This window comes from Callorhinus ursinus, unplaced genomic scaffold (assembly GCF_003265705.2).
Source record: "Callorhinus ursinus isolate GAN/ISIS: 27379988/994484 unplaced genomic scaffold, GSC_fseal_2.0 scaffold51, whole genome shotgun sequence".
Taxonomy (NCBI): domain Eukaryota; kingdom Metazoa; phylum Chordata; class Mammalia; order Carnivora; family Otariidae; genus Callorhinus; species Callorhinus ursinus.
Window position 1 is genome coordinate 2173392 of NW_027397113.1, and position 23499 is coordinate 2196890.

The 23499-nt window shown below is 60.5% G+C and overlaps 1 protein-coding gene across 4 annotated transcripts in view; it reads right to left on the bottom strand.

The window, feature by feature from the left end:
- ANO1 (anoctamin 1) overlaps nucleotides 1-23499 on the bottom strand; it is a 137485-nt gene that overhangs the window by 2138 nt on the left and 111848 nt on the right. For 3 of the 4 annotated variants that reach the window (XM_073883343.1, XM_073883342.1, XM_073883341.1), the window contains 11 exons: nucleotides 21253-21330; nucleotides 20297-20371; nucleotides 18137-18338; nucleotides 17918-18029; nucleotides 17040-17097; nucleotides 15092-15192; nucleotides 14310-14455; nucleotides 11700-11852; nucleotides 6926-6978; nucleotides 4866-5050; nucleotides 1286-1391 (listed from right to left, as the gene is read on the bottom strand). In XM_073883343.1, the coding sequence (XP_073739444.1) occupies nucleotides 1286-1391; nucleotides 4866-5050; nucleotides 6926-6978; nucleotides 11700-11852; nucleotides 14310-14455; nucleotides 15092-15192; nucleotides 17040-17097; nucleotides 17918-18029; nucleotides 18137-18338; nucleotides 20297-20371; nucleotides 21253-21330 (1269 nt within the window). The remainder of the gene's footprint in view (nucleotides 1-1285; nucleotides 1392-4865; nucleotides 5051-6925; nucleotides 6979-11699; nucleotides 11853-14309; nucleotides 14456-15091; nucleotides 15193-17039; nucleotides 17098-17917; nucleotides 18030-18136; nucleotides 18339-20296; nucleotides 20372-21252; nucleotides 21331-23499) is intronic. The other variant, XM_073883344.1, reaches the window with a different exon arrangement.

Below are 23499 nucleotides of genomic sequence, written 5' to 3' on the forward strand. Positions count from 1 at the left end.
AAGGCCTCCCAGGGCCACCCTGAAAGTCTGCTCCCTCCCTGGAGAAATTTCTAGTGCACGGAGAGCAAATGATTGGCTTTTACAGAAGAACTGAAATCTGTTTTTAAAACTTCTGTCCAGTGATCCCTTGTTAGCACATCTGGCTGTTTGTCACCTGGTGGACAGCGCTGGTACCCGCCTGCCCACCCCCCCGGACCGCCTTTCCTGGCTGGTGCTCCCAGACCCCAGCTGTGGCCAGTGTTAGCTGCTGATGCTCACAGCTGCCTCCTTTCCACGGAAATCCACCCCTCCCCCAACCCCGTCTCCTCTTCTTGGTCTGAACACACTATAGCCAATGCCCAGCCGACACGGGCAGACCAAAGGTGCTCTCTTGCCTCAAGAGAGGCAACCCCGTGTGTGCGCTGGGGTTCATGCTCTGGAGCTCCCCGCAGGATCAGGCAAGGCTGTCTCCAGCTGAGACTCCCTTTCTGCTGCTGCATTCCCTCCCCTCTCCTGGGGAGCTTCCTTTAATAACCCACTTGCACTGAATCCTTGTTTCAGGCTCTGCTTCTTGTAAACTCAGCCCCAAACACTTGTTCCCACTGCAGAGCGTGATGGAAAGCTGACAAGTGAGGCAGCAGGGCGTCAGGGGGGGTCGAAGTCCCACCTACAGCCACACTCTGTAAAGGGCAGGGCTGGGGCTTGACCCCAGTCCCTGGGATTCCGATGTGAGGGACACATGCCTGAACGGAAGCTCGGCGGGGCCCACATGGCTGAGGATGCTCCTCCAGCTCTGGGGCTGTAGCTGCTACAGGCACCAGTCTGGTCCCCAGTCTCGGGTCCTGGGCACCGGGGATCACCTTTGCCTCAGTTATTAGGCCACCCCCTCCGCAGAGACCAGGTGAGGCTGGGCGCCCTGGCTCCGGGCTGGGGGCTGGAGTTGGCCAGGAGCCCCCTGCCCTCCCCCTGCCTGTACCGGTCCTGTCCTCGGACGTCTCCTGCCACACAGAGACGGTGAGAACTCGAGCCGGGGCTCCCTTCCTCCCCGTCCCCTTCAGTAAACACCACTCACATCGAACTAACCCCGCCTTCCCCGAAGAGGTCCACGTCCCTCCGTCGGCGCCGGCCCAGGCCCTCCCTCTGCCTTCCTGGGACCTGTCCCCGCACAGGGCCCGGGCTCGCCAGGCCTCCAGGCCTCCCAAGGCCCCCACCGTGGGCCAGCTGCTGCCTTCTGACCCCGTTCTGGGCTCAGAGCGCTTCCTCGGTGCCCGCTTCTCAAACCTTCCGGAAATGGGGCCTGTCACACCTGGAAGACGATGACGAAAGCCAGCCGGGCCGCCAGCACGGCCCAGAAGTCCTTGGAGATGTCGTACTTGTGCTCCGACCACGGGGGCTCCCGGTAGTCTTTGTACCTGCAGAGACGGACAGGAATCGACGGGGGGTCTTCAAGCAGAGCTGGGGACGCTGGCCGGCGCCCTGCAGCTCCGAGCTGGCAGCGGGAAAACCGGCCTCCTTCCTCTCTTCCGGCAGCAGTTTCTCGGCTTTTCCCGCCTCATCCACACGCGACACCCGTCCGCCCGTTCCCCTGATGTATCAGCGTAGACGCTGCCCGCTGCCTTCCTCCCGGGGCAGACACCCTCCCCGCAGACCCCCCTCACCGGCCCTCGTTCTACGGAAGGTGATCTTCCTTGCTTTCCTGTCCACTGCCCTGCCAGCACACAGTGTCCCCCCACCCAGAGCGCCCCGTCCCCTCCTTTCCAGAGGTCCTGAGATGCCTAGTCTGTGGGAGCGGGGTGAGGATGACGACCCGGGGTCCTGTCTCTACCCAGGCCCTCCGACTCTGCCCCAAATTCCGGGGATGCTGTTGGCTTTAATGGGGCTGATCCTGGGCGACGTGTGGGAAAAGCTTCCCCAAAGCTGTCAGAATAAGCTTTGAAGTGGGGGCAGTTTCTGGGCTTGGGGTGGTAGGTGCACCCCTGCTGGCCGCTGAGGTCCGGTGGTGGGGGCGGGGGACCAGAAGAGGAGGCACCTGGCTCTGGCGGCACAGCCCTGGCCTGGCCCCAGAACCAGTGACCACCTTGCTGTGTGTTCTCGTGCAGTGGCTTGGTCCCTCTGGGCCTCGGTCTGGCACCCTCTCAGTCACATGAGAAGCATTTAGTGAGCAGCTACTACATTCCAGCTCTCATTTCAGGGGTGGACATTCAGGAACACGCAGCAGACAGGGCCCCTCACCCACAGAGCTTTACTCCTAGAGGGAGCTGGATGGGAGCCTCCGAGGAGCTGCGGGGTGCTAAGCTGCCAGACCAGAGATAGGATCGGCCTCCCTGGGAACGATCCTATCTGGGCACCAGCTGCAGAGTGACACAAGTCTTGTACAACCTGCTCTCTGATGGGAACAGGCAGCCCCTCTTCTCCCAGCGTCAGAGGCCACGCACGCTCGCTCCTCCCTTTGCTCTCTGTGCTCATGGCCTGCTGCACTGGGGTGGGGGGGGGGTCACCTGGCAAACTCCTAGGCATCCCTCAAAGCCCACTTAGACCTGTCCAGGGGCCAGCTCCCACCATCGGCACTGACCTCGATCAGAGACGATCTTATGTTTTCCTTGCTTAGCTCTGGTACCCAGCCTGCCCGCGCCCCTGGGGAGGATCATAATGCCCCCTCTGGGGGTGGCTCTGGGGCTCAGATGAGAGAGCACCTGGTTCAGTGCAGACATAAGTGGTAGCCGGCAGCGACTGAAGCTCTGAGTGTGCTCTGGGTCTCCCCACACCCACCTCCCCAGGCGGGGCTGGGTGCCGTGCCTCCTGCCACCGATTCCTATGAGAGGCAGCTTGCGCGGGCGCAGCTGCTGAGGGCCTGGAGCTCCCAGACCTGCGCTGCTGGATCTTGGCCAACGGCCGGGGGAGGGCCTGGCTGGAGCCCGAATCCCAGGGAGCAGAGTGGTCGGATCCATGGTCTTCTGACTCTGTGGGGGTAAAAGCTACGGGACACTTATAAATGGGTCTCGGCTCTGTCAGCCTGGCCTCTCCCCCACGTGGCCAGGACCCTGGGCTGATGCATGGGACGGAGCTGCTTCCTTAGCTAATGTCTGGGACCCAGTGTCCGGTTCTCAGAAGCCGAGGCTAACCCTGTAAATACCAATGCAGAGGAATTCCTAATAAGATGACCACACATCTCTTGCCTTCTTTGCTTGTAATTATTCTTTCTCTAAAGAGGACCTTTAGCAAAGTAGGTCAAGCTTGTGCGCTTAGCGTGGAGCGTCGAGATGATGCAGGGAAAGTGTTGGTGCCGCGGGAGGTGTGGGGGTCCTGGGCGGAAACCTGGGGGTGGGGGGCTGCCTGTCTGCACCAGCCTGGAGCGTGCGTCTGCTGAGGGATGGGGGTGGTTGTGTGGAGCCCCCTCCCCTGCACTTCTGGCTCCCCAGGCCATCCCCTCTCCGAGGTGGCCACGCCGAAGCTGGGAGCGGACCATTCCGGGCCTCCCCTGTGATTTTCGGTCCCATTATGTGCATGTGGGTGGGATCCGGAAAGCTGGACCCGGGCTGGGGTGCAGGCCTTGCGGTGTTAGCGCCCTGTCTAGCTGGCAGACGCGGCTCTAATCGTTCCTGGGTCCCGAGCAGGTGCCGTCCCCGCCCTGATGCGGAAGAGAACACCGTGTGCCTGTGCCGGAGTCACTCAGGGCCAGTGGGGACGCCTGCTGTCTGCGCTGCGGTCAGGAGCCACCCGAGCCGGGGGCGCCTGCTTCCCTTTTCCAGCGGCTCCGGGGGGAGGGGGGAGCGTTTTCCCATTTCTTGGGCCTCTCTCGTCGCTGCAAGTTACTTTTTGTTGGTCGGTACCCTGGACCCTAGCAGGTGCCCCACTCCCCTTCCTTCAGTCAAGGTGACAGACACATACCAGCCAGCCTCAGGGAACTCCGTGTCAAGGAGGAGCCAGCAGGCCTCCCTGGGCAGGAGGGATCGAGCTTTACCGTGCGGGCTCTGGGACGTGAACTTTGGCCCCTGAGCTCTTGTGTCCTGAATCTCAGCTCCGTTGGAGTACTGCACACTGCTTCCCACCTCCGTGCTTTTGCCCACGTTGTCCTGCCCCCTGGAGTGACCCCACTGCGTCCACCCTTCACCCGGGTTTCCAACTACGATCCCCCCTTAACACCGATCTCCACCGAGGTCCCTGGATAGCAGGGACAATGCCAGTCCCGGGTCCCCAGACCCTAACCCAGGCTGGCGCAAGTGGAAGGGGCCCAGGGAAAGGCCCAGCTCTGCCTCCCACGCCCAGCCCCGCCTCCATCTTTCCTGGGGTGCTCCTTGCACACCCCAAGTGTCTGGCCAGCAGCTGGGGCCCCACAGGTCTGGTCATCTCAGCTGGCCTGCCCAGCATCCAGTACCCCTTCCCCGAGTCAGAGCACTCCCGTTTTCCTGAGGACCTCTTCACTCTCTGATCATGACCCCACATCCGGGCACACGCCCCAGCTCTAGCCTCTACCCCCGCCAACAGGGTTTCATTTAGGGATGGGCACGTGGTCCACGACAGACCAGTGAGATTAAACCCTGATATTGAGGAAGACACTCTGTCACTGGGATAGCTAAGCAGACAGGGCGTCTTCACTGCCCGCCAGAACACAGTGCCACCATGGAGGAATGCAAAGCTGGGAAGCAGTGCCAGAAGGGGCCTGAGGGCAAACTGTAGCTCCTAGATCCAGCCATGCCTGAAGCTATCCTGGCCTTCTTAATGAAAGGAACTAATAAGTCACTTCCTACTGAGACCCTGACTTTTTTTTTTTCCTTGAAGCAAGCTTGAGCTATTCTGTGACTTGCCCCTGAAAGAATCCTTGCTGGAAGAGGGGTTTTCCCAGAAACCCACACGTGTCTTTCAGAAAGGGACGTCGAGAGCCATACCTGCAGATCTGCACCTCGTAACCCAGGTCCAGGGGGTCGTTGGGGGCGGTGCCGTTCTGGAAGTCGCTGACGTTGAAGGAGGAGAGGGTATGGTTGACAAAGCCGTGCATGGTCCCGTTCTCGCTGTACATGTAGAGGTATACCAGGCGAGGGATGAAGTCGGACGTGAAGGAGATGACGAACGCCTGGGCCAGGGGACAGGGCGGTGAGTGCAGACTCCCGGGTGGGCGTGGGTGGGGCCACGCCCTAAGGGAGCCAGGGTGGCCCTGGCCCTGGGGTCTGGTCACGTGACACTCTGCCCACGAGTCGGCAGGCGACCAGAACGTTGGGAGGGCCTGGGCGCAGGGAACAGGTCACCCCTGAGCAGGAAGGCCTGGGGACAAATGCTGCCTCTCCCTGGCTGTGTGGCCTTGGGCAAGTCACCTAACCGCTCTGTGCTCTGCGTGCTTCACCTTCCTGGCATACTTGAGAGGGAACGTGGGAGTGGAAAGACGATATTCTGACTCAGCTCATCCTATTCCAGAGCCGTCTCTGAGGACAGCTGGTGTGGTGCCAATACCAGAGCAGGGACCTGGAGCCTGGCAGACCGGGGTAAGGTCCAGCCCTGCCGCTTTCTGGCTGTGTGGTGTTGGGTAAGTTGCCTGGCCTCTCTGTGCTGCACCTGTACGACGGGCAATGACAGTCCCTTCCCTGAAGGCTGTGTGTGCACGAGTGGGTGGATGCATGCGAAGAGCGTAGAGGGGCCTGGATTATTCTAGAGGCTCGATAAATGCTAGCTGTTTTTGGTTGTTCCCATGAGAGGTCTCGCTGGTTGCCAGCTGCTGACAGCACCCCTGTGCTCCAGACGGCTGCACCCCGTCCCCAGCACTGACCCCCGATCAAAACGTGCCCTCCCGCCTTGGGCCCTGCGCCCGCCTGCCCAGGTCAGGATGAGGAGCTGTTGCTGCGGGATGCACGCTCTGCCCACCGCAGTCCTTTAACAGGGGTTTCCGAGCCTGGACTGGGCAGGGAGGCTGCCCCCAGCAGGAAAGGCAGTGTCTCAGGGCCCCGAGAAGTCTCTTCTTTGGGGCTGAGCTTCACCTCCTGTGCTGTGGGGGCTCAGTCCCCAGACCCAGCATCGCGGGCGTGCAGGCCCCAGGCTGTGTCTGCTCCTGGGATCAGCCGCCTGCATGCAAGGGGTCAGCTTCCGGGGGCTCAGGCTCAGCCTGCAGGTGGAGGGGTGGGGGTCACAGGGCGGTGGCACTGCGGACCTCCGAGGCTGTCTGATGTTCCCTCGCATGGCTGGGGTTCAGCCTTGGCTTTGAAGCATGTGCTAGGGACCGCTAGACCGCTAAGCCCAGGGCGACGGAGGCCCCGTAAGAGTCACGTGGACCTGGATGGGCGGCCGCAGGGAAGGCAGAGGGCTGGTTCTCATGACAGAGGCGCCACCGCCCCCCTAACCTGCAGGCCCAGGGGTAGGAGAGGCCAGGAGGATGGCACCATGTGGCAGGAGGGTGTGCACGAGGTGCCAGGGAGGAGGGCTGCCCGGGCAGGAGGCTGGTGGGGGAGCAGAGGCCTCAGCAAGCTACGTGTGTGTGTGTGTCGGAGGGGGCTGGCAGGCTTCTCCCCCTCGTCTCCGTGTTTCTGCATTTCCTGAACTTTTAAAGAATAGGCATGTATTTCACATAAAGGGACGAGACTAACTTTTAAAAATAAGAGCAGACTGATGGCTAGGGAGGAGTTTCTGTCTCTTTCCCTGTCTTTGCCTCTCCCTCTCTCCCTCTGTATATTCTCAGGATTCTGGGGGAGGGAGTGGACTTAGGGGCCAGGGTGGGCGTGCTGGAGAATTTAGCTCAAGGTTATAGAAAAAGGTTGAGGAGAATTTGTCCTTCCCACCCACAGCTCGTCCCAATGCCTCAGTATGACCAAGGGACATGTCTGAACAGGAGATGCTTTCGCCAGCCTGGGGCAGCACGGAAGCTGGAGACAGAGACCCCACCTGGCTTCCCTGGAAGGGGCGCCCAGCCCCGTGGCAGCCCAACGGGCACTTCTGTCCAGCAGAGGCCCCCGACGTCACTTACATTGATGATGACGGCCAGCTTCCCAACGCCTCTGAGAATATTGTACCAGATTCCTGGAGGGGCGGGGAGAGAAGCAGTTTCAGGATGGCTTGGCACCAGGCCGTCAGGAACCCCAGCTAGCAGGCGAGCAGGCCCCTTCCCTGGTGGTCAGATGTGTGGGAATAAGCAGAGGTTCTGGAGTTCGGGGGGGATCGTGGCTGATGACAGAGCCTCGGCTGGTCCCGGCTCAGCAGCTGAGTCTGGAGGCAAACTGTGGCTTCTAAAAGGGGTGCTTCAAATCAACTGCTCCCTGAGTGGTTCTGCGCCCTCTCCTGTGAACCTGAAACCTTTCCTTCCAGAGGGACAAACATTCAATTTGGATGCGGTTCCTGCCCAGAAGGGTCCACGTAAGAGTAAGTGGAGACCAAGCCCATGAGGTTTCCGTGTCCTGGACCTGCCACGTCCCTCCGGTGCTAGAAGAATTTAGGGACAGGCCCCTAAACGTACGTCAGGGTCAAAGAGCAATGCCAGGGCCCCGGGTGGGGGATGCTGGGGTCACGACCTGAGCATAACAACTTGACATCAGTGAGGTGCAGAACACTTCCTGTCTGGGTGCCCCCCGTTTCTGCCACCCCGGGGTCCAGCACTGCACCCAATTCCCGGTGAGCAGGGGTCTCACCACACAGCAGCCAGACAAATGGGCGGTCCTCCCCTGGCCTCCCCAGCAGAATGAGGCCAGCAGGGCCCGGGGAGGGAGTGCCTTATCTGAGGGCCCAGAGCAGGCCAGGCGTGTTAGGGCCCCTGCCTGACCCCCTCCTCCGGCTCAGCTGGGCCCTATCAGGCCAGGCACGTGTCACGGACACTGCTGGCCTCAGAGCCCTGTCCCGGGTGGTCTCTCCCTGCCCCCGACCCAGCTGAGATGGGCATAACCAGCACTTCCCAGAAAGGGTGGGAGGGCATCCGGTATTCGTCGTTATGGAAGAGTGTGGCAGGGTGGGGTTCCTCTGTCCGGGGCGGAGACCGCTGCTCGTGCCTCGGCCGGGGAAGCTACATGTGGGCATTTCTGCCCTAGCCGTGAGCGCTGGGGGGCCACCTGGGCCCCCATCTGCAGACAGCAGGAGCACAGGCCCGTGAGGCCCGAGAGTGGAGGCCGCAGGCTCAGACGCTGACTGGTGTTTACAAATCAGGATGATGTGTTTCTAAGAGTCTGGACTTGCCTTTTCTGAAAGAGCCTGGCTCCCAAATGGGGCTGGCTTGGCTCCACGGCTACCGTGGCGCCCCCTCCAGGCCAGGCCGTGCACTGTGGCTCTGTTCTCTGCCCGGGGGGCGGGGGGGTGCCGCCAGGCCCTGCCGGGTCTGGGTTTGAGACCTCCGGGATAGGGCGCAGGGGCTTGGGTGAGCCCGGGCAGAGGGCTCCTGGGGGAGGCGGCGCCACCTGAGCGCAGCATGAGGGAAGGAAATGGGTCTTCGACCCACTGCCCCGCTGACAGGCCGATGGGTGGAGGGAGGGGAGCCTGGGAAGTGGGAAAGACGAGGCCGGGCTGTGGGATGAGCTGGAGAGCTTCCCGGAGCCCAGGACAGAGCCTACGGCACAGGCCCTGGGGCGTTTCTATGTCCAGCCCCGAGATCCCCCGTGGGACCCCCACACAAGAATCCTGGGGTCTTGTTCAAAAAATGCCAAACCAGGACGCCAGCCCCGGCCCTCGGGCTCAGCCTCTCTGGGAGTCTTGACACACACCCCCCAACCCCGTCTGCATTATTAGGATGCACGCTGCAGAGCATACCATGCTCCGATGGTCTCCAGGTACAAGAGGAAACCCTTCAGGGTGCCTGTGTGCGAATCTCCAAGGGGGGGGAGGGAGCTGTCTTCCTCTTCCAGGTGCCTCTGCTGTCCCCGGGGGACACCAGACCCCATTTCCAAGAATGAGACAGGGAAGCATTTCGTCTTGCCTGCCCATGTGCAGGAGCCGACCGCAGGCAGAGGCTGCTCACGCGGGAGGGAGGCTCAGGAGAGCAAGTGTGAGCGCAGGAAGCTTGTGAAACAGCCGTCAAAGGTCAGGGCTGGGAAGGTGGGGCCGGGTTCCCACTGGCAGGGAGCGGAGCCTCACCACGCCTCCCCTCCCAGCCGGAGCCTCCCCCAGCCACCCCTGGCGCCCTGGGTGCGGGTTGTGGGGGCCCCCGGGGCCTGGCGTCCCCTCGGGGCCCACACGGATCACAGGAGGAATACAAAGGCCTGTTCAGAGAAAGGTTACAGTCAAAGAAGAGCAGATTATGCCTCCAACCAACCAGACAGGAACCAGGAAGTGAGCAGCCGACCCATAAGAACAGGGAAAGAAGGGGAGCCGCAGGCGAGAGGCGGTGGTGGGAAGGACCACGCCCGCGACAGGCACGGAGGCCCGGGAGGTTTGCAGGTTTGAGGACGAGGCTGCAGGGGAAGCGGGCTCTGCTAAGCCAAGGATGCCAAAGCAGACACCCACCGCAGACTCGCCCGGGGCCCTCTGGGCGCCTGAGAATCAGGTCTTTGTCAGGGCAAAGTGACAACTGGGAGGCCACACTCTCACTGGGCACAGGGCTCCAGAATCCCCAAGGGCTGTCCAGGCAGCGCCTTGGCCAGCCGCCCCGTCCACCCCTGTCCTTTCAGGCCTCGGGTGTGCAACGTAAGCTTCTCCGGGCAGACCGTCTGCTGTGGAGGCGCTGCAGGAACGGGTGGTCCCCGGGGGTGGAGGGCTGGGGGCGTGGGGTCTCCGGTTCCAGCTCAGCGTTGGTAACCACCTGGCCTTGGTCTCCCCATCGGGAAAATGGGACGGAAGATTTGCCCAAGCCTCTAGAGGTTCCTTGGAGGACCCGATGCCGAAAGGCCCAGGAAGCGATCAAGGCCACGCACAGCCCTCTGGGGTTCACTCTCAGAGCAGGGCATGACGAGCTCACGGGAACCCTGGGGGCAATGTCACCTTCACCTGGAGAGGGGGCTTGTGAATGCGGCCTGGGGCCCAAATTCAGCGCCCTTAGCCTTGGGTGAGAAGGATGCCCTCGCGGCCCACAGAGACCATGGAATCCCCAAGCTTAGCTCAGACCCGGAGAAGCAGCAAACCCAGGGGTGTGGCGTGCGGGGCAAGGGGCTCGCCCCACAGCCAGGGCTGAGGCAGAATCAGGCTCCTGAGAGCCAGAAGGGACTTCAGAGGGCCAGTTAGATCAGGGGTTTTAAAAACCTCTTAAAATCGGGCGCCTGGGTGGCTCAGTTGGTTGGGCGACTGCCTTCGGCTCAGGTCATGATCCTGGAGTCCCGGGATCGAGTCCCGCATTGGGCTCCCTGCTCGGCGGGGAGTCTGCCTCTCCCTCTGACCCTCTTCCCTCTCGTGCTCTCTATCTCTCATTCTCTCTCTCTCTCAAATAAATAAATAAAATCTTTAAAAAAAAAAAACAAAAACCTCTTAAAATCACAAGCAAAATCTTCCAGGGAAGTCCAGCCGGGAGGGCGTCTGTTTGCAGAGTTTGCCGACTGTCTGGGTCACCCAGTCCAGATGGGTGATAGACGGACGGTGACAGACACACCTCTATATCTGAGCCCCGGCTCTGGCTGGCACCCCTCCCTATGGAGCACCAAGTTTCCCCAGCCCGTCCCAAAGCCAGGCCCCGAAGGAGTCTCCACGGATGCCACGGCGCAAACGGGGACTGCGGTAAACCGGACAGAATCACCGACACGTGTGACACGTGGCCACGCGTGAGGGTGCGAATGGCACTTCTGGAGGGTTCAACCCGGTGCCACCGGGGGCCAGGGCGGCCACGGACCGGGGAGCCCCACGAACACAGGCGGCATGGGACGGCCGAGGGCGTTTCTGACGAGGCCGAGCCAGGGCAAAGGGCTGGAGAAGTGGCCCCCTTTCACCAAGATGACGTCTGCCTTGCTGACACCCTATCACCCTGGCATCCTGTCTTCATCTCGGGGAAAATGACAAACAACGCCCCTAACACATCAATCTTTGTGTCTTCCCCTGACCAGTGCAGATGGGCCGTTCCAGTGAAAATCGTGTCAAACAGGACTTCAAATCAATGTCGTTTTGCATTTTCCATCTCATTTCAAGATTAAATATAAACTTTTTTGCGTTCACCTTGAAAACTGGGTCCCGGATGAATGAGGTTGACTCGCTTTGAGATGATCTTCCCCGTTGGTGATACCTCTACCAGAGGGTTAGGTGTCGCGCTCCCAGTAAGTGCCCCATCCCTCCACCCCTGCCTCCCCCACACAGTGATGAGGAAGCCCTCGCTGGCAGGGGGTTCGAACCCTCTCAGCCCTGACCCTCCGGGCAAGCCACACAGAGCTCTTCCTGAGCCGCTGAGAGGGCTCCTTCCTCCCCCCTTTCCTATCTGTGGACGTCGAATGACTACATGATACACTGCATGGAAAGGCACCCACTCAGCCCCTAACACGAGCTTCCCACCCATCAGCTCTGTCTGTGCTCTGGGGCCACGTGGACAGGAGGGCGGGGTGCCGAGGACCTCAGCGCACGCACCTCGGGGACCTCCTAGTGCGGCTGGTTGACGAGAGGTTCAGACACCCGAGGCACTGACACTTTCCGGAATGTTCTCTCAGGAGTGGAGGGTTTGGCGTCAGGGTGCAAAGGAGCCTCTAGGTCTCCCAACCCCACGCCGAGCCCCCAAGTCTCCGTCCAGGAGCCCATGGGGACCCCGTGCCTGACCCCAATCTGCCGGCTCTGGATCGAGCTCCTGGGGAGCGGGACCCAAACCTCCCCCAAACCCAGCACGTGCCCAGAACCAGCTCCCCAGAGTCACTCACCGATGTCTTTGGCTCTGACAGCCACTGGCCTTCGGAGCTCGGTGACGAACTTTTTGGCATCCAGGCGGATCTCGATGATGTTATTCAGCAGCGCGAACAGTGGGGCCAGGGGGAAGGACGCGACGAACAAGGTGACAAAGCCAAACTGGATGACTGCAAGGGGAGTAGGGCGGTCAGCACGCCGGAAGTGCCACGGCGGGTCCCCACGTGCCACAAGCTGAGCACACGGGTGGGCGGGGTCTGGCTGGCTCCCTGCCTCTGATGCACCCCTGTACCTGCATAAAAGGGACCCTGGGATGCACCCACCATGACCCCAGGTGACCCTGGGCCAGGAGGGGGTTGTGGGGAGCGCTCCAAATTTCGCTCGGGACCCCACTGTTGACTCCTGAATAACGAGCATGCAGTCACTTATCATACTTCTAATCTTAATCATCAGTGATGGGGAAAAGGCCCCCCGTGAGCATGAAGGTCCAGCCTCGGTCACCCCATGCAGGGCTGGCAAGGGTCTCAAGCAGCTGTGGGGGGGCTCCTGGGACCTGGGGGGCCTGCCAGTATTGCTGCGTGTCCGTCGGACCTCAGGGAAGGAGCTGGGCGGGGCCCACCGTCCAGGACAATCTGGCCCCCCTCAGTGTCCCCTCTTGGACCATCCTCATGGTCACCAGGCCGGCCCTGGGGCTTGGACCTTGGATGCTGCGGCCAGCACAGAGCCGGGCTCCCGGGAGAGGTCAGGTAAAGGTTGCTGAGCAGCATGGGGGAGGCCGGTTCAGGAACCGTACAGTCTGTCCCAGGGCTCTCGCTGCCTGCCAGGTGGTAAACAAGGAAGCCGGCGGAATGTCACTGTGTGCCTGGCGGGCTGAGTGAGGCCATTGTTAGAGCCGCTGGTGGGGGGCTCCGTGGGAGCCTCCGTCTGGGAGCCCGGCTGCTGGTTTCTCGCTCGCCCCGTCGGCCTCTGTGGGATGCTTCTGTGGACACGGTCGCGTCTGCAGGCGGCTCTGGCGGGGATGGAGGCTTCGGATAAGCTTGGCTGTGGGCTCCACGTGGGCCGCTGAGCCTGAGGCTGTGGGGTCCTCACTCCCGAGTGATGCTGCCTCCTGTTGTGCGGACAGGCCGAGAAGCAGAGAGGGGAGCTGGAGATGGCCCGGGCCCGGGGCACTCCCGGCTGCGCTTCTCGTCAGTCCCAGGCACTGTGTGCTCCAGGCACCCGGCAGAGTCGGTCCTCGAGGAGAGCGTCCTGAGCGGCGGGGTAGGGCTGGGTCACAGGGTGGGCTGCTCCCTGGGTGGGCAGGGGCCTGGCCCAGGAGTCTCACCACGCCCAACAGGAAAGCGGGATGCGACCTACAGCCACTGTAGAAATTAAAATCTGGGGGGGGGGCCTCTGTCTGCCAGCCAATCCCAGGCTGCTCTTCTGTGTCTGCCCTCCTACTGGCCTCAGGCAGGCAGCGGTGGCCTTCCTCCTGGGCCCCAGGGCTGAGACCAGACAGCCAGGGAGGCAGCAGGCCCACGGGGGTCCACGGGGGTCCGCAGGGGTGAGGGAGCTGCCTGTCCGCCTCTGGTTCACCTTGGATTTCGTTCCAGGAGAAAACAGACAATGTCATCTGAACACAATGCTATTTCCATTTTTCAAAGTCTTAAGATTCTTTTCCTTCTGAGTCAACGGCAAGGTGCTTCTTGAACAATCATCTGGGACGCTGGGTGTGACCTCTACGGACCCACTGGGCCAGCAGGAGGGAAGTGCTCATGGGGCCACCCTGCCCCTCGACACTCAGAGGCGGCCTTGGGTTTGCTCAAGTATTTGTTAAAAGTACAAGGTCCCAAGTCCCACCCTGCAGAGATCGGGGGTGGGCCCCAGAGCCAGCATTTAAAATGTGCTGTCCATGGTGGCCGGGGGCCCTATGCTTTGGGACCCCTCTGCAGGGGTCTTCTTGGCCCCCCTTGCTCATCTGTTCACTCAGCCAACATGTACCAAGCGCCAACGATATACCTGGATCTGTTCTAGGTGTAGGGGTATGGCAGTGAAGGGGAAAAAAGGTCCTATTTTCACAGAACTTCCATTCTGCTGGGAGGTAGAGGTAAAGGTATATTTCAGGCTGGTGACGAGAATCAGAGCAGGGGGAGAGGCAGAGGGTCACAGTGGTGCAGGGGAGGGGCTGCCCCTTTTAAACACTGTGGTCAGGAAGACCCCTCTGGAGGAGGACATCCTGAGCACAACCCTGGAGAAAGGGAGAGAGTGAGTCATGCAGGTATTAGGGGGAGAGGATTCCAGAGGATTAGGGGCATAGCTAGTGCAAAGGCCCTGTGGCAGACACGAGCTCTGGGAGTCTGGGTAACAGCAAGGAGGCCAGTGTGGCTGGAATGGCTGCAGGAGGTGAGGAGAGGGAGGAGGCAGGGGTGGGGGGTTCCAGGTGGCCGTGTGGGCTGCACCTGCCCTATCTCCGTCCTCTCTGGGGTACCCCCCTGAGAGTTATGGGCCACCTCTGGGCATCCTCCTGTCCAGCGACACAGTTGCTGGTGCCAAGGCTCCATCCCTGGGTACCTCCTGAGCGCCTGCTCTGTGCAAGGGGCTGCAGCCGGCCCCGCCCCGAGGATGGGACCCCTCCGGCCGCCACTCACTCATCTCCATGTACTCTGGGGTGAGGCCCGCGAAGGGCTCCAGCGTGTAGTCCACCTCATAGCGCTGTTTCCTCTTCACGTACTCATCGTGGTCAGAGGGACTCTGGCGCCTCAGCCTCAGATAGCGGATGAACTTCTTCATTTTCCTGAGGGAAACATGACGTCACTTCAGTTGGGGGTCCGGGAAGATGGGCGCTAGGGCCCCTCGCCTCCAAGTTGTGTTTCTAATTCTCTGAGCTGGACTTCTCTGTTGCTGATCTCCTGTGCTCTCCCCCCAGGAGGCAGGGGTCAAGTGTCATCATTTGGTTTTTGACATAAGGAAATGGGTGCGGGGAGGGCCAACAGGGTCAGGGGTCAGCTAGGCCCAAGCAGACGTAGTGGTTTGGGGCGGGGTGGGGATCATGCCAGTGGGCTGGCTGCCCTGGAGGGGGATCGGGACATGATTCTCAGAGCGCACAAGGTCAAGAAGCGGAGCCTCTAGGTGCTCCATCTGCCAACCACAGGGGGCTGCCATGCGTGTCTCAGGGTGCCTGTCAGGAGCCCGCATCCTCAGCCTGCCGCAGAGCAGGGGGTCATCTGGGCCCCCATCCTCTCCTCGTGCACCATGGGGTGGCTATACCCTGCCTTCCCCTTCTGTTCCCACCCCCTCCCCGCTCCTGGTGCCCCGTCCTGGCCCAGGTCCCACCTCACCTGTCCCCCAGACCACCACAAGAGCCCTCAGGGCACCCCGGGGCCCCATCTCCCCCTTGCTCCGCTGCGACCCGAGGCCAGACGTTACTCACGGGATGCCAATCTCAAACAGGTTGTTCTGGATGAGCTGCTTGCCCAGCATGATGATGCTGAGCTGGATACAGAGCTCCATCAGGCAGCCCCCCGGGGCACACTGTGGGACAGACAGCAGGTGCATCAGACCCCGGCCCTGGCCCATGGTGGACACCTGGAGAGATGACCACAGCTCCCAGCGACGGGAGGTCAGCCCTGGTGCTGCGGGTCGAATGTGGCCTCTACAAAGACATGTCTCCATCCTAACCCCCAGAACCACAGAATATGGCCTTAGTTGGAAAAGGGTCTTTGCAGATGTGACCCAGTTAAGACGAGGTCATACTGGAGCAGGGTGGACCCTGAGGCCGGGCCTGGGGTCCTCATAGGAAGAGGAAACAGACACAGAGAAGAGAAGATCGTGCAAAGACAGAGGCGGAGATTGGAGGGCCCCGGCCAGAAGCAAGGCCCACCAAGGGTGCCGGCAGCCCCCAGAAGCCAGGAGCGAGGCCCGAGGAACCTCCCCTGAGCCTTCGAAGGGAGTGCAGCCCTGCTGGCTCCTTGATTTTGGACTTCCGGCCCCCAGAACCGTAAGAGAATGTTTCTGTTGCTGCAGGCCACCTGCTCTGGGGTGTTTTGTTACAGCGGTCCCAGGAAGCTACTGCACCTTGCCTGCAGGCTGTCAGGGCTGGAACGAGGCTCAGAGAGAGGAGTGCTTTGCCAGGGAGTGGGCAGTGGTGGGGCTGGATCTAGGGGCTCCTCCTTCTCCCCCAGGGCCGCTGCCCAGTCCCACGCACTGCTGCCTATCCACGGGCCCTGTATGGCCGTGACAGCCTGGGCCCGTGCAGTTGGAAAGCCACATGGTGAGGTGGCTGGCCATGCCTCTGAGGCTTAACGTCCCTGTCCTTGGTGGGCTTGCACCCCCTGCCTGAGGCTGGGTGTGGGCAGGCAAGGGACGGGCCAGAGGCTCAACTTGACCGAGTGACTGGAGATCAAGGGACACTGGGTGTCCCTCTGGGGACAGCTGACCCCTCTACAGGACCAGAAAAAAACTTTTTATACTGTTACCCACAAATTTCATGTTGGAAAGCCTCCGTTTCGTTAAAAAAAAAAAAAATGACGTCCTCTGCTTCATTCTATTTTACAGAGGCATTTCCCCATTCTCTCCAATCATTAAAGAATCTGACATAGTATTGTTTACAGAAAGGCCAAGATCACCTAAACGGGAGAGCACTTCATGGCTTCTTGCAAACATCTGTTCCTGTGGGTGAGGCTCATGTCTTGGGATGTTCAGGGTCCAGCCCTCAGGGGCTTGAACCTCTTGGCTGTGCCCTGGGCAGCCAGATCACCCTGTACCTGAAGCCCACCCCAATCCTCTCTACCCCATTTCACAGGATCTTTATCAGAAGACCCACCCCTTATTTTCCAGTAAGCCGCATGACTCTGGGTGTTGCCAATGCTGACCAGTTCCCCTGAGACCTGACGCCCTGGCGGCCCCGAAGCCCCGGCTTGGTCTGGCGGGGCCGTTGGAGCAAGTCCAGTGGCCGATGCACTAACCAGACCCACAGGGGCCGCAGAGGCTGAGCAGAAGTCAAAGGTCACCAGCACTGATTTAGGGGGAGAGAGGTGGGCATTCCCCTGTTATAATAAAAGAATGAAGCGGAGTTTTGTCTTGTCCTCGTTAATCCATCTTAACGAAAAAAAAAAAAACAACACTTAAGATCTTATAGAAAACAAACAAACAAAAAATCAAACGGGTCAGTCTTTTGTTTTGGTGAGTCTGAAGAGACTTTCTCCTTTCAGGGTAACGCTATATGGACGCACCAAGTAAGATCAGAGCCCCGCCCCAGCAGCGGGTCAGCAGCAGAGGGTCGCCCCACCGAGGAGGGAGACGCTAGTCCGCGACATCTGCTTCTCCCAAGTCTGCTGTGCGCCCGGACCTAGGAAAGCAGGACGGGAGCACGCGCTCACCTCTTCCATCCGGAAAGAACGGAAAATGTACACGTAGTCGCCCGGGCGTCCGACGAACCTGCAACGAGCAGGGGGCAGTGGGAGGGGAGGGGCAGCGCGGGGAGACCCCGACGTGGGGGCTGCAGTCAGCTCTGCGCGCCCCCAGGCTTCCAGCGCCTGAGACACGACCACTGTGGTGTGCTGTGGGCGTGTGTTCCGGGGGCTCCCAGACCCACGGACGCGTGACAAGATGGGACCTCAGCAGGAAGCCAAGAGGGAAGGGGGCCGGGGTGGCGGCGGCGGGCGTGGGGACGGAGGCAAAGCTGCCCAGCGCAGACCGCGCCACCTGCCATGGCCTCGTCAGGCTGGGGAGGGGTGGAGACCTCTGAGGGCCTGCTCCGTGGTCACGGATGATCTCAGGGGGGCTCTGGAACCCTGGTGTGGGAGGATGGCCACTGAATCACATGATGCTGAAGAAGCAGCCTTCAGAGGGGTTCTGGGATCAGACCTGCTAGCCCCAGGCAGGAAGGGTGATGGGGAGTCTTGGTGGGTGGGCCACAAGCCCCTCCAAGCCCAGGGTGGCTCAGAGGGTCCGGGCATGGAGTTTACCCCACTCCTAGCCTGGAACACCAGGCTGGCCACGGCTGTGCCGTTTATACCTACTCCTGGGGCCCTAATCCCCTTCATCCATCCCACCCTACTGAGGGGGTCCCCGTTGCTCTGGACCCCCTGTAGAAGCCAGGCCCCTCCATGAGCTCAGTGTTAGTGGGAGCCACTCTGAATACTCTGCCCTGGGCCCAGGGCCTCCCAGCTGCTGGGAGATGGGGAGGAGAGCCTTCTACTGCCCCGGGAGGAACGAGGTGGGAAACGCAGTGAGTTTCAGTAACCGCGGTCCCTACCTGCCTTTGAAGAAAGCCACGTAAAAGATGGGGGTGTAGGAATTCACAAACTTCAGCAGGAAAGCCTTGAAGATCAGCCTCTCCTCGAAGCTCTTCTCCGTCTTTGGAACCTCTAGAAGGAGTGAGAGGCACGTGACCATGTACTCAGCTCTCACGGGAAGGAAGCCCAGAGAAGGTAAGTGAGCAGCTCAAGGCCCCACAGCGGGGAGGCGCACTCACCAATCTTGGTGAGCCAGCGGGCTATGCAGCCGTAGACCTCGTCCAGCAGGATGATGACCACGAGGTTGATGATGACCGCGGTGGCTGTGACCGTGACCCGGATGTTGGACCGCACGGATGGGGAGGAGTTCATGGCCAAGGCGGCGGCCGTGGAGATCCTATAGATGATGACTCCCAGGACGATGGCAAAGGTCACTGCAATCTGCAGAGGGAGGAGGGCCGGTCAGGTCCGATCAGAACCCCCTGAGCCCAGCTCCCCTGCCACCCTGCAGCAATTTGGCTCCGACACGGACAGGCTCTGGGATTGACCAGGTGAGTCCACCGAGTCTGACATGCCCAGGATCTCTGCTATAACCTGCCGCAGGGCACCATGCCTTCTCTCCTGCCCCCTGACTCCAACAGGGCACCGAGTGGCCGAAACCCGAGGGACTGGCTTGGCTTGTGCGAGTCAGGCTGACTCTGGTGCGGAGGGGTTCTCCCCAAAACACGGGTGGCCCTGAGCGGGAGGAGTGCTGTTCTACGGGCGGGTGGGCATGGGTAGGGCTGCAGGCCTGGCTGGGACAGACAGTTGGAGCCTCTTCTCCCAGTTTCTTCTCCGAGCCACCCACACACCTGGCTCATCGTTCATCTGGCCAAACCCACGGGTGGACGAGAACATTCCATAAAGCTCGGGCTGGTGGCTACCTGGGAGACTGGGGTGGGCTCTGGCTCGGCTGGAGAGTTTATTCTGTGCAGAGCGGTCTGTCTGCCTGGGTTTCTTCCCCTTTTCCTCAAAGGCCCTAACTCATGGAGACGACCTCGTGCTCACACGGTCCCGCACTGGGGTGTGGATGCGGGCAGACCCCAACCCCAGGACGCACTGAGGACAGAGGGTGGCTGTGCCCGGCTGTCACTCACGCCCGACTCCAGCACAGGCCAGGCTCTGTGCTCCTTCCATTCCCTTCTGTGTGACCTGTGTCACTTCCTCCTGTTTGGGGTGCAGAGAGCAGGCCCTGCCCTGCTAGGATGGTCCCTCTCGGCTCCTGGGACCCTCCTGCTGCAGCGTGGGCCTGCGCTGCGTCTCAGGTCACGGCTTGGAAAGGCTGTGGCTGCCTCAGCCCCGGGGGAGACTGCAGCCATCAGAAATCTAGGAAAGCTCCTGTCTTAGACTTGGGGCCGGCCCCTCCTCTTCTGCACGCATCTGTGGGTGCCCGACGGTGGCCACACCCCATTCAGGAAGCTCGGGCAGCCCAGGCACACCCTGACCACACTCCCTGGCTAGCTCCGGGAATGAGGGCTTTCCTTGGAAACTCCCTCGCTCCTGCCAAGGGGCCCCTCCCAGGGGAAGGCACCACCCCGGCCTCAGAGGCGGCCTCGTGCCAGCATGCGGAGGTACAGACGGGTGGCCGGCCCCCGAGGTGACTCAGTAAGGAGGGTGTCCCCTGCCTCCTGCCAGAGGGTGGGTGCGCCCCCCATGACAGGCGAGACCTCCAGCGGGCAATGCCCCCTCTGGATTAAAAGGGCCGCAGGGGTCTGGCTGGTGGGTTCACCCTGGCATTCTCAGGACAAGGAACATGGGCGGAGAGCATTGTGGGTGCTCAACCGGTATTTGCTCAGCGAATGAAGCTCCTGGCAGGGGGGAGTGAGGGGGGGCAGAGCTGTGACTGCTTCATCCATGAGGGAAAACCAAGACAAGCCCCTGCCTCTGGTGGAGTTCGCACAGAGCAGTGGGGCCCTTGGGGCAGAGGCCTGACTGGCACCTGGCCCCACCACCTCCGTCCGGCCTGGTGGCCTGGGGAGAGGGGCCAGACCTGCGGCCTGTCTCCTCATCAGCGGGAGGGGGTGGGATCGGGATTGTGGGGACCCAGGGAGACACAGGCTAAGGCCCCGGTTCACGGTGGCCAACCCCAGGCCCTGGGTACCAGGCCACAGGACTGGGGGGCCATGCAGGACTCTAACTTAAAGCTCCCAGGCTGGACAAGGGGCCAGTCATTTTTATAGGGACCTTGGAGTCTCTGCAGACTCCTGGGCCCCTTCCCATTTTAGTGGAACCTCCTCCTACCCCACAGCCTAGGATGAGAGCCAATGTCACGTTGACGCCTGACTCTGGTCTAGATGAGCAGCACACCGTCTCCCCCTGGGCTGCCCTGATCTGTCCCACCTCAGCCTTCTGGAACTTACCATGAAGACAATGGAGACCAAGTTGGTGAAGTAGGCTGGGAACCGGTCTCTCCAGGTCAGCTTCACCTTGTCCGTCTGCAACATGAAACAACGTTGGGTCACCTGGCGGGACCCGTCACGGTGGAGAGAAGACCGTGTGCGCGCGGGCAGGTGTGCGCGTGCACCACTCGGACAACAGAAACACTCGGAAACACCTTTACGAAAACACGCCCGCAGGTGACGAGTGAAAGCACACATCTAGCATCCAGGGAAGGGTCTGGGGTCTCGTCTCATCACCTACCACATGATGCCAGGGAACAGTAGCAATGCGCGTGTTTGAAAACGTGACTCCTCTGCGTCCCTGGCATCACAGTGCCAAACGCTTTCCTAAATCAGACCTTTAGCCCCGCGTCTTGGGGGACGCCTGCGTCCGGCCCAAACCTCGCCTGAAGGCTGGAAGATCCGAGATCTTTTTGCCCTCTGCCACCCAGACCATAATAGTTATTTTTCCTGAGCGGGGCAAGCTAAAACAAGCAACTAGCGTTACAAGTTAAAACGCCGATTGCCACGTAGCAACGATCTTTCCAGAATGAATGGGGGTGGAAGTTTAAAACGCGGAGATGCATGCATTAGGACAGAGAACGCTGACGAGGGCGGCACCCCGGAGGCCACTCATTCCAGGGGCGGGCGGCATGCATGTTAGCGGGAATCCTGAGAAGCACGCACAGGCAGGCGTGACAAGCACGTCTCACGAGCTCCCCTCCCCCTCGCCCCTCCCCCCATGGACCCACGGAAGCCATGCAGTGACATCTCGGCACACGTCGCAGCTCCATGGGTGTGGCAGAAAGGCGAAGAAGCGTGGACGTGGATGTTAAAAAAATAATACAACACTCAGAGTTTGTTGAGGAAAAAACACAACGGACTTTGATCGTCTGCAAACAGTCAAGACTCGCGTTGCCCCCGAAAGAGAAAAGTACCAATTTCACCCCCGCCATGGCGGTCTTAACCCTCTGCCTCCATTTGTTTGTTGACTCCTCTGGAATATGCCGGCGCTTCTGAGGGCGGGTGGAGGGAACAAGAGAGCACCGTGGGGTGACGCGTGCCGAGGCTTGGGAGCCGGGGGGCCCGGGCCCCCAGCGTGTCCCCGTGGCCGCGGGCTCGCCCTCGCTGTGCTGGCCACCAAGGCTGACATGGGTTGCGGGCGTTTGAAACCCATGGGAGATGGCAGACGCCCACGTTCTAAAGGAAGGGGGGGCGCAAAGGTCTGGGAACGGGAGACGGGGCTTTTGAGGCCGACTCCCCCGGGGAAAGGCTTGGCGGGGCTCTGAACCGCCCTCCCCCCCGTGAGGTGGCCACTGTGATTTCGAGGGTGCGTATCACACAGACACGGAGGACGCCACGCCTAGAAGGGCAGGTTCATGTGCCAGTTAAGGCGGGGGTCTCCTCTTTTGCAATTGAATTGGGTACCATTGCCAGGGGAAAAATTAAAGCCAAAAACTAAAGCTGGGAGCCAAGTGACACAGAGGAGGAGATGAGGGGTATGGCCCGCCAGACGCCCCCAGAGGACTGCACAAAGAACCCCGTACCCTTGTTGCTCTGGTAATCACAGCCGGGAGGTGGGGTGGCAGAGTCTGGGGGGTGCGCCTGGCACAGCTGGCCAGATGTGCTGTCTGGGCTTGGTTAAGGTCTGGACTTAAACGGACCGACATGTGTCCCAGAGCCTTTTTCTCCTTAAGGGAGAATGAAATACTCATCCGTGCTCACGCTAAGAGGAGCCGCCGTAAAGGCATGGGGTGGATGGACTGTCTCAGGGGCCATATACCCTGACACAGGCTGGGGGCAGAGGATGCTCCATTGGACACAGGTCTCAGTGGCCCACAGGGGAGGCCTGCAGGACTTCTGAGGTGGTGCTGTCCACGCCTTTCCCTTTGGGAGGACGAATAAAGTCCAGAGGGTCTAACGGGGTGGTCCGAGGCCGCTGGGTGCCTGCTCAGGAGGTGGCATGCACGGGGATGGGCGGCTGTTCATGCTTTGTCGTTATTTGCAGGCTTGAGTCCCACTCAGACTCTTAAGATGCTGTTTAGGGAGGTGCACCCCCTTCCTGGCTGAGGCAGGACGAAGCTGGATTTTTGCCATGTCCCAGGAGCTGCGGCCGGAGAGGGAGTTTGTGGTGCACCCACTTTGACCCCCAGATGGGATTTTGGCAGTTGCAATCCTTGGCCACTTGGAACCAGCAAACCCTGCCCGTGTGCCACATAATAAGAAAGATAAACCCAGAGGTTTGCCTGATCAGCCCCAGAGGCTGAGGTGTGAATGTGAACATGGGTGGGGGGGCAGCTCAGGGAGCGTCTGTTTCCCACCCTTCAAGGACTGACACAAACCTCCCCAGCCTCAGGTAGAGGCTGCCGGAGAGCAGGGCGCTCCGTGCTTGTCCCAGGGCATATAAGACACCTTCATTAAAAACCTCTAGAAGTTTGCCAGAATTTAGGCTGTGAACATAAGACAGCCAATTTGAACGACAGATTTGGGGAGAAAGAAAATAGCTTATTATTAAAAGATGGTGATCTTCAGAACATCACAAAACATTTCCCTCTCATTCCCACATCTCTGAGGGAAACAAGGAGTTGGCTGTTTGCTCAGGGACCTGGTGGGGCAGACCCTTCTATTTCACAATTCAACATCAAACACAAGGGGTGGACATAATAAAATGTCAAGTGTCCTGTAAAAAAGCTGCAAAGCTACCTGGCTCTTGATGGTGAAATGTTGGCTGAGGTTTGCAATACCCTCAGGACAGATCAAGAAGAGAGACCCATAGCAGAGTTGGACAAACTTCAGCCTGTGGGCCACACCTGGCCCCTTACTTCTTTTTATAGATAAAGTTTTATTGGAACACAAGCAGGGCCATTTGTTCACCTGCTGTCTATGGCCTCTCTCGAGCCACAGAAAGAATTGAGTAGTTCTGACAGAGGCCTGCAGACTCAGATATTTATGCTCTGGCCCCTGTCTGGGGGCTGGCCCCTGATCTATACTGTTGATGAGCACACAGTGTTTGCTGAGCCCCTGGCCTATACTGTTAGTGTGCACGATGTTTGCCGAGCCCCTGGTCTACACCGTTGTGTGCGCACAGTGCTTGCCGAGCCCCTGGTCTATACTGTCGCGTGCACACAGTGTTTGCCAAGCCCCTGGTCTATACTGTCGCGTGCACACAGTGTTTGCCGAGCCCC